Below are 10657 nucleotides of genomic sequence, written 5' to 3' on the forward strand. Positions count from 1 at the left end.
ATTGTTAATGCTGGCAGTAGGGCTGGAGCAGGAGGCCCTGGAGGGGCCCTTCTCTTCTTTTAGTTGCTAGATCGTGGGGAGAGCCAGGTGGTCTGAAGGGAGGGCTGGTGCGTGGGGAAACTGGTGGGGGGCAGTGGGGCAGCAGCTGTTCACCGATGATCTCATCATGTGTACTGGTTTTCAGTACTTAACTCTTTCTGATTCACTTCCTCTCTTTTGAAAAGTCTTCTCCAGCCTTCATTCAACAAATATTTATTAAACACGTGTCATGCACCCTGTGGGTGTGACAGAGAATAAGTCAGATTCTCTGCCCACGTGGAACTTATATTCTAACTTCATGCCTATTTTTCCTATCCTTCCCCTAAGTACGGATAGTCTACAAGTTCAGACTACAGCTGTTTTCTCTTATTTCTAAGAAATGGTTTCAACGATCACCTCTGTGAAAGTCACGTACCAGAAATGTATTATCTTCTTCTGATACCAGCATGTCTGTATTTCTGCCTGCCTGCCAGACATCATCAGTAGCTCTTCTGCCAAGACAAAACTGAAATCATTCTCTCTCATCTTTCACTTCTGTGTTCCTGTATGAAATTGCATCATCCTTCTGAGAATCACTCCCATCTCAGAGCCTTCCTCCCCAGTATCTAGTTTCATCTCTTTTAGATCCTTCCCAGAGTCTAGCACCATACTAGGCACAGAGGAGGATATCAGGACATCTTTATATGTCAGTTATTTAGATGTCACTTGTGCAACTCAGTTTCACAAAGCTGCTACAACTTCTAAAAACAGCTTTTATTATTCATTCAGAATCCAACAAATATTTGTGGAGTATCTGTAAGAGGACAAAAATCTGTATGCCCTTGGAGGTTCCATCCTTTTAAAATTCTCTAAAAAATTATCTTTAAAAGTTCTTTATATATAAAATATATTTATATTTTAAAGTATAAAACATTAAACACACACATGTATAACTTTTAAAATACCTTATTTATTCCTAAGGCTAATGGACGATTTGAAGTAGGCAAGAAAATCTGTTTGAGCATCTCGGGACATCATCCTGAAACTTGGCAGCCTTCATGGAGTAGTGAGTATTTAAAGTGAATATAAATCTTATATAACTTTAGTCAATTCATAATAATAACGTATAATACTCTCGAGGTTGAAGCTGTTTTGGATAAATAATTTGATATTATTGAATAAATAATAAAATTCTTTTCCTTGTCTAGATTTTTGCATCATTTTAATACAATCCCCTACTTGTACCTCTTCAGTGAAACCCTATGAGTCTTTTCTTTTTCTCTTTCCAGAGTAAACCCAATTCCTTTTACAGAGCAACTTAGATTGATGTTTACTTTTTATTTCAGTAAGAACAGCATTATTAGCCATCATTGGGTTTATGCCAACAAAAGGAGAGGGAGCCATAGGTTCTCTAGATTACACACCTGAGGAAAGAAGAGCCCTTGCGAAAAAGTAAGTTTTGCATTTCCTTATTTGTTACGATCTGAATACTGTTCTGGATAATGTCTACTAGGAGATAGGCTCTGTCTCTTTGTGACTCACCTTTGTTCTACAGGATCTAGTCTTAGTTTTGCTATTTCAGAAATTCAGTTGTATCAATTTCCCCAGGGGCGACCAGACTCTAAAGAATTTGTTTCATGCTATCTAGTTTTAAAAAGTAGTTGATAATATCAACCTACAATGAGCAATACCTTCTAGAAGATAGTACTGGTCATTTATCTCCACTTGGGCAGTTTTACAGATGGAAAAGAGCCAGAGTAATGATATGTATGTAGCTTTCCACAAAAGTTTAAAAACTCCTTGAAGGCAGGGAGGGAATCCATTTTATCATCTTTGTATCTGTATCATCTGCCACATAGCAAGTGCTCAATAAATGATCTGGAATAAAGCAAAGATTTTCTTTATCAAGTTGTAGTTTCCCAGTGGTATTGCCTTCTTGGGTTTTTTCAAGTACATTCTGTCTGTATGACCCAGATTAGTCATTAGATTCGGAGTAGCCTCTCCTTTGAGTAGTGCGAAAACTCATTCTTGATTTTGATCATTGTCCTGTTCTGGACTTCGCTGCCTGCCACCTTTCAGACCTATTATGTTAATTAAATTATAGTATATCTTACCCTAGCACAGCCCAGAATTGGCCCTCCATAGATGTTTGTTAAATCAGATAGACTTTAGCCTTGGGAAGATTTGATAGACTCCCTGTTTTATCAGCAACTTTTCTTTTTAAACCTTATTCCCAAGTTTGGTATATACCTTGCAGCTACTATTCACAAACTATAATATGTACTTGGAGTACATAGCATTTGTTTTGATTTCCTATGTCGACTTTCTATCTTGATACTTTCATCCAGTTCATTTCATGTACAAGGTAAAAAAAAAAAAAAAAACCAAAAAACTTTTTGTTTAAACTTCTCACTCTATATATTCTAGGTTCTTAATCTGTGATACAGGCTTTCTAAAACATGATTTTGCATTCAACCATGGTAGCATACTGTCCTTGTGGATAAACTAATACTAATATATTAAAAATAAACTTTCTCCTTTAAACGTCATCTGACTTCTCAGTTAAAAGTGAACACATTTTAAGGTAAATAATTTGGATACAACTGATTCTCAAAGGATATGGACAGCAATGCTACTTCTAGTGAAACAAAAAACATTCATCAATAAACACTAAATTAACACAACTTTTACATATATTTTGTCTACATGAAGTTATAAATAGTATATTCTTCAAGATCTAAGACTCTTATTTTGTTGAACTAGAAGTAGGACAAAATAGTTTTTTTAAAAGTTCAGCAATGTAACAATATATATTTCTGCATATTATACACATTTATTTCCAGTCATACGAAGAAGAAAATGAAAACATACAGAAACAAATTAATATTAGGAAATAGTCTAGTTAGCAGGCTTATTTTGAGCCTCTACTTATTATAATGAATGATGAATTTCAGTGTCTGGATTTTCCACAAGTTCTCTGATCTTTCAAGTTGTACTACTATTTTGATGAGTAGGGTTTGTGAGTTTTTCCTTGGAAATATCTGTAAATTCTATTTTATTTTATTAAAAAAAATTTGTTTTTATTTAGCTGCACCGCACGGCTTGTGGGATCTCAGTTCCCCTACCAGGGATCAAACCCGGGCCCACAGCAGTGAAAGTGCTGAGTCTTAACCACTGGACTGCCAGGGAATTCCTGAATTGAGCTTTAAAATGGACTTTTTACATAGACTTAACATAGGCTTGTTATGTGTGATCTTGAGGACAGTGTAGTTAAACAATTTATATGTTTTGTCTTACAGATCTAAAGCTTACTTTATTTAGGCAGTATATTAGGAAAAAATGAAACCTAAGCCCTAGTTTTTGTATTTTTAAATTTCAGATTGTTAAAATTGAGATACAGTTGACGTGGATTTTTTTAAAAAACAGTTTAACTTGTGTATTTGTCTCAGAACTATAATTATTGCCAAAATTGTCTAATTTGCATGTAGATAAGTGTGATACGGAATTGTTGAGTGATCTTTTAAATGTAGTCATTCAGTATTTGAGTGTCTTGGATTAACTTTCAAGTATTTGATTTATACCCATCAAAAAATTACTTCTTACCAGATCACAAGATTTCTGTTGTGAGGGATGTGGCTTTGCCATGAAGGACGTCCTGTTGCCTTTAAAATCTGGAAGCGATTCAAGTCAGGCTGACCAAGAAGCCAAGGAACTGGCTAGACAAATCAGTTTTAAGGTACTCTAAATTTGTAAATAAATTCTAATTCTGTAGCCCTTTTGTTTATTGCCAACTTTTGGACAGAAAGTAAAGCAATGTAGTTCTGTCGCACTGAGGTTTTTACAAATAATTTTTCTTATTACAAAACTAATAATATATATTCACAGAAGCAGCATTATTATTATAGCATAGTAATGGTTAAAACTTAGACTCTGGTATACTGTGCCAGGGTTCAAATCTCAGCTTTGCTGCTTATTGGTAGTAGGACATCAGGCATATTACTTACATTGTACCTTTTTCTCATCTGTGAATAATAATGGTACTTGTAGGATTCTTACGAGAATTGAGTTAATGCTCTTTTAAATGTATTGCATTTAGAACTGTCTCTGGTGCTTAATAAATTTTAACTATTATTATAGAAAATATAGATAAACAGTAAGAAGAAAATAACAATCATGCATAATCCCATCCTCAAGAAATAGCTGTTATTAATATTTTGACATGTCTCTCATCCTTTTGCTCTGCATATAATTACTTCCGGAATTTAATTTTTAGCTCCATCAAAAAAAGTCAACCTGTCTTAAGCAACATGCTGCCTCTCCCTTTTCTCCCCTCTCTACATCTTGTATATCCTCCCATGTCCAGTTTTTGGGAGAAATTTTCCCTTCTATTTTACTGCGGTGCCTGGAAGAGGAGGTGCTTAGTAAATGTTGGTTATTTTCTTCCTTCTGAGGATTCCTATTGTGCTTAACATTACATCTCTGAAAATCTTAGGGCCAGATGTCTTTTGTACATCAGAATTTCAGATTTTAGAAATATTAAACCTATACTAACATCCATAGTGGGATCTAGGGCAGCACCCCGTAATCAAATCTATTAATATCTCATCAGCAAACCTGGGAATATTTACAGTAATGTGCGATCAAGACTGTTAGTAGCCTCACATGTCAGACTTTGCCTGAAAATTACAAAAAACTTTAGTTTTTAGAGCTTTCTGGAGTGGATTGTGAACCAGGAGTGTTAGTTTTGTTCCTCACCAAGTAACAGCTCCTTGAGAATAGGTATTGTCTACTCTTCCTAAAATATCTAGCACAGTATTGGACACGAATGAATGCTCAGAGCTTAACTGACTAGTTGATATTAAAGTAGTAATTAAAATAAATCCAGGAGAGGACTTAGTAGGTTGTGGGTTATTCTGTACATCTCCTCTTGTGACACTGCTCTTGGGTGTATCTTTTTTTTATAGGCAGAAGTCAATTCATCTGGAAAGACTATCGCTGAGTCGGACTTAAACCACTCTTTTTCACTAAATGATTTACAGGATGATATACCTACAACATTCCAGGGTGCTACAGCAAGTACATCGGTATGGCTCTTGTCTTTTATGTCTATATCTATATCTATACCGTTGTCATTATTTGCAGTAGAAGAGGCGATATCTAGATGAAATATCTGAATATTTTGGTTCTCCTAACAGTTGGGTTCTAACCTAGCTCTCCCTCTAGTGAATTATAGTATCTTAAGCAAGTTATTCATATCTTCTGAGCCTTCTTTTTTGTTAAAATGGGGCTGGACTAAACAAATTTTAGGTCCTATTGTCCTCCCAGAATTCTATGACTCTTCTGAAAAGTTAGTTTCAATATAGTGCTAGACTCTGAATGAAACAAAATATACATACATTAGCTGCTTTCTAAATAGGCACTCTATCTCTGGAAGGTTTGTTAAGCTGCATTAAGGCACTGACTTAAAGGCCTGGAGTCAAAGATTTGCCTTAGACCATCTCTGTCCAATACAGTAGCCACTAGCCACATGTGACTATCTAAATTTGTATTTACCTTATTCAGAATGAAACTAAATTAAAAATTCAGTTCCTTAGTCACACTGGCTACATTTCAAGTATTCAAGAGCCACATGTGGCTAGTGGCTACTGTATTAGACAGCATAGATACGGAACAGTATCATCTCAAAAAGTTCTGTTTGATGGTGCTCCCTTGTACATAGTAAGTGTCTAATAAATAATTATTGAATGAAAGATTACATGGATGCTATGGGTCTTATTAGTTGTGCCCTGACCTATTGTCTAAACATTAGTGGGCTTTGGTCGTTGGAGAGACTGATTAAGAAACTGTGACTGGATTGTTGCTAAATAATTAGGATTATGGGGGAAAGCATTGACTTTCCTTTCTTTTTTTTAAATTTTTAAATAAATTTATTTATTTATTTTTGGCTGCATTGGGTCTTCATTGCTGTGCACGGGCTTTCTCTAGTTGTGGCGAGCAGGCACTACTCTTCCTTGCAGTGTACGGGCTTCTCTTGTTGTGGCGCACGGGCTCTAGGCACATGGGCTTCAGTAGTTGTGGAGCACGGGCTCAGTAGTTGTGGCTCACGGGCTCTAGAGCGCGGGCTCAGTAGTTGTGGCGCACGGGCTTAGTTGCTCCGCAGCATGTGGGATCTTCCTGGAGCAGGGCTCGAACCCGTGTCCCCTGCATTGGCAGGCGGATTCTTAACCACTGCACCACCAGGGAAGTCCCTCCTTCTTATATATAAGAGAGGAACTGTCTTTTTCGTAACAGATTGTTTGGTTGAGTAGCCACATCTTTCCCCCCTGTCCAGTTTATAGAGGATTTTAAAGGGTCAGGAAAATTGGAATAGAAGCTGGGCAAATACAGATTTTCCTTTTACTCAGGAATACTTATTATAAAGTGGGACTGAGTGGTCTTCTCCCATTCAGAGAGTGAGATGGGCAGAAAGAAGTGGATTGGAGAAAGCAGGGGAGAGGGTGCTCTAAAGGAAGTTTTTGGACTGAAGATGGAAGTATAAGAAAAAAGTGCATGCTAAGAGTTAAATCATTTTTATGTGTTGCCCATGTAATTTCATGAATTACAGAGAGATATAGTGAATTAATTTTAGTCAGTATATGTTTTAGCTTGCAGTATTTAAAGAAAAATTCAGATTACGTTTCACCTTTAGAATTCTAATCGTTTTTTATTTATTTATTTATTTATCTTATAGATTTTATTTATTTATTTATTTATTTATTGGCTGCGTTCGGTCTTCCGTTGCTGCGTGCGGGCTTTCTCTAGTTGCGGCGAGCAGGGGCTACTCTTCGTTGCGGTGTGAGGGCTTCTCATTGCAGTGGCTTCTCTTGCTGCGGAGCACTGGCTCTAGGCATGCAGGCTTCAGTACTTGTGGCACGCAGGCTCAGTAGTTGTGGCTCGCAGGCTCTAGAGCGCAGGCTCAGTAGTTGTGGCACACGGGCTTAGTTGCTCTGCGGCATGTGGGATCTTCCTGGACCAGGGCTCGAACCCGTGTCCCCTGCTTTGGCAGGCGGATTCTTAACCACTGCGCCACGAGGGAAGCCCTCTAATTTTTTTTTATATCATAAATAGTTTTTTTAAAAATAGAACCATCCTATTACAGAGAGGAGGAGGGTAGTAATCTTTTTTCACCTATAAGGACAGTCTCCTAATAGTTGTGATGTATTTAAATCTGTCTTTAGTCTGTTTTAAATCTATGTCAAGTCTCCTGTTGCATATTCCAGTTATACTTATTCCAGTTGTAATTTATTTTATAATTAGTTATTTATTGTCTATCTCCCTCCCCAGAATGTAGGCTCCTTGAGGATCAGGGTTGTCTTTCTACTGCACGATATCCCTAGTGCTTGGCATAGTGCCTTGTATATAGTAGATGGTCAATCGGTATTTGTTGGTTGAATAAATGAATCTTAGGATTGGCACTTTAAAGAAATACTAGGAATACAGATAAAGAAATCAAGAAGTTTAGTAAATTAGATTGCACAAGCAGTAGTTTTGTTATTACACTAGTCTTTTCCATTTTGATTTTTTTTCTTATTTTTTCTTCCAGTTTTATTGCAATATAACTGACATACAGCCCTGTATAAGTTTAAAAGGTGTATAGCCTAGTGATCTGACTTACATACACCATGAAATGATGACCACAATAAGTTTAGTGAACATCCAATATCTCAGAGATACAAAATAAATGAAAAAAGAAAGAAGTATTCGGCTGGGGGTAACTGCTTTACATGCAAGTGTAATATAAATTCACTGAGATGTTATACATCAAATCCCAGATAAGGTAAGTTTTTTTAGCCTTGAGGGGCGAGAGATTGCCCAAAGTCTAAATACAGCAGATAACATCAGGCCATCTGTTTATTTGATGCAGATTTTTTAGCTATGTAGAAATGGGAACAATACTGATGGTCGATTTATGTTTTTCCAGTCTATCAGACTTTTTTCTTCTTCCCAGGGATTGAGGTTCTGAATAAGCCATTTCATTTTGTGTTAAAAACCAAACACACACACACACACACACATAAAAAAGCAAACACAGAACTCCCTTCCAGATGCTATTCGAGGTTACTATAGAAAAGCTTTTATATATATATATAACAAGGGACTTATCTGTGACTGTGATTTTTTTATATATATTTAAATGTAATTTAATTAAATGTCACATACTTTTACGTTCCCAGAAATGATCACTTCATCTTAATGAAGGAAATGGAAACTATTATGACTTAAGTCTTCATTCTGTGATATGTGTGTTTGAACAAGTTTAGGCAAACAGCAGAGATTTAAAAGTCCTACCACCAAACCTATGGCATTTTAAAAATGCTAAGGCCAACTTGATTCTCCATCTGCAGTTCAATATGAACCACCAAAATTTAGTCCAATTAGTCCTTCAACTCCAAATAATCATACTAATAAAGTTCTGAAAAGCAGCCCTAAATAAAGTTCTGGAAAGCAGTCCTAAATAAAGTCATGACTTTTTTTGTTACCTAAATCTGGAGTCTTCAAAGGGATATATCGATAGTAATATTAATAATGACTAACATTTAATAAGCAATTGTGTATCCTAAGCACTTTATATCATTATCCTGTTTAATCTTCACAACTACTGAACTGGATAGTATCCTTGTACAGGAGAGGGAGCTGAGTCTTAGGTTAAATAACTTGCTTAGGGTCACACATCTATGAAGTGGCGAAGCCAGCCTAGTAATGGTAAGACTCCCTGTTTTAGTCAGGTATATGGGCAGGATAGTGTTCTCCCCTCAAACTAATGGAAAAAAACAACATGTAGGGGCTTCCCTGGAGGCGCAGTGGTTGAGAATCTGCCTGCCAATGCAGGGGACACGGGTTTGAGCCCTGGTCTGGGAAGATCCCACATGCCGTGGAGCAACTAGGCCCGTGAGCCACAACTACTGAGCCTGCGTGTCTGGAGCCTGTGCTCCGCAACAAGAGAGGCCGTGACAGTGAGAGGCCTGCGCACCGCGATGAAGAGTGGCCCCCGCTTGCCACAACTAGAGAAAGCCCTTGCACAGAAACGAAGACTCAACACAGCCAAAAGATAAATAAATAAATAAACAAATTAATTAATTTAAAGAAAAAGAAAAACAACATGTATAAAATCAAAGCTTTAAGATGAGTCAGTCTCTTATGCTAGTTTCTGAATTGATACTACCAGCTTGCTTTTTATTTTCCTTGAGAACCCATTTCCCTATAAGCCCTGAGTACTTTTGCTCTATCAGACACTTTTATCTGCTTGGCTGAATGGCTGGAAGAATGGGAGATTTCCAGTGGAATGTTGTAATAAGTTATGACATGACACAGTGTGGCAACATTAGGCATCATAAAATGTAACAGCTCTGTGTATCTGCTCTTCAGTGAGCACCTTGCTCCTGAGCCCTGGCATACGGAAGTCCAAGTTCACACACCTCTCATTCAGCATCAGCACTTTTATTTTTAACTCAGAGTGGGTAGTTCCTTTCTACCTCTGGGTTATGGGTCACTACATTTGAGTGCTTCCAAAGGATAGTTTTAAGAAACTCAGATTATTTAAATCTTTTAATGTTGGGGTGCTGTCAGAATTAAAACGTAATTTCTTCTGCAGGTAACTTAGATCAGCAGTTTTTCCCTATGTTTACAGTTGTTGCCAGGACAAAGCTCATTCTCTTACCTTTTAAAAAAGAGGTATTTGAATTACATTATTAGATTCTTTTTTTTCCTAAATATTGAAAATTTCTATAATGAATAGTATTTTCGTTCAATACTTTTTTTGTAATTACTCAATTTAAAAAGTTATTCTGAATAAAACATACATTCTTATTTTTTATTTGAAAGAATGTGTCTTGACACTATTATAATCAGCATAAAGTTGTTTTCAATATAAGAAAGACTGTTGGGTTATTAGAGGTAGAGTTAAGGTATCTATATAAATAAAGTGGAATTCATATTTTGTAGAGCTTTCTTGTCTATAAAACACATTTACGATTTTGAATCACTTGGTACCACATTGTGTTTATGCTTTGACCAAGCGTTCATTGAAAGGATGGAAAGCAGTTGACATCCAGTGCTTTTCAGGGGGATACACTGAGTCTCCCCTAACCACCTCCACGTGTTTCTCAGCACATACCCAGGGCACTCTTGACAAGAGTTCATGCTTTACATTCATAGAATAACACAGTTCAAACACACAGTAAAGGGTTCTTCTAGACTTGTGTTCAATTCAGTTGACAGGGATTATGAGAAAAGATAAGCCTGGTTTGAAAACCACATCCATTTTTTATAACAATATTATTATGAAGAACATATGGTTTGAAATTATTTCCTATGTTCTATGATTGTTGATGTAATAAGATAACACTGGGGGAAGAACACTGTTGCGAGTTGCCCTTTTTTGCCAGTTAGAATATGGCAAATTTTTATGTAGAAAGTGGGAATCAAATTGCTTCCCTCCTTGACTCTCCTGAAAGAAGGGAGGTACCCAGATGCCTAGCAGATACTGTTTGAATTGCTGCTGGAGGAGAGTACAAAGTGATCTATGGAGAATATGGGCAAACTCTGTCCTTGTCTTATTTGTTACCGGTAAATCCCTCCTCTACCTGGTGAGCACTCAGAA

The 10657-nt window shown here is 36.8% G+C and overlaps 1 protein-coding gene across 1 annotated transcript in view; it reads left to right on the top strand.

Moving 5' to 3' along the window:
* UBE2J1 (ubiquitin conjugating enzyme E2 J1) overlaps nucleotides 1-10657 on the top strand; it is a 28562-nt gene that overhangs the window by 12887 nt on the left and 5018 nt on the right. Inside the window, exons 4-7 of the mRNA XM_082406015.1 lie at nucleotides 1000-1084; nucleotides 1365-1470; nucleotides 3625-3754; nucleotides 4983-5102. Of these exons, the coding sequence (XP_082262141.1) occupies nucleotides 1000-1084; nucleotides 1365-1470; nucleotides 3625-3754; nucleotides 4983-5102 (441 nt within the window). The remainder of the gene's footprint in view (nucleotides 1-999; nucleotides 1085-1364; nucleotides 1471-3624; nucleotides 3755-4982; nucleotides 5103-10657) is intronic.

The sequence above is a fragment of the Balaenoptera borealis genome (genome assembly GCF_965194805.1).
Source record: "Balaenoptera borealis genome assembly, chromosome: 9".
NCBI classification, from domain to species: domain Eukaryota; kingdom Metazoa; phylum Chordata; class Mammalia; order Artiodactyla; family Balaenopteridae; genus Balaenoptera; species Balaenoptera borealis.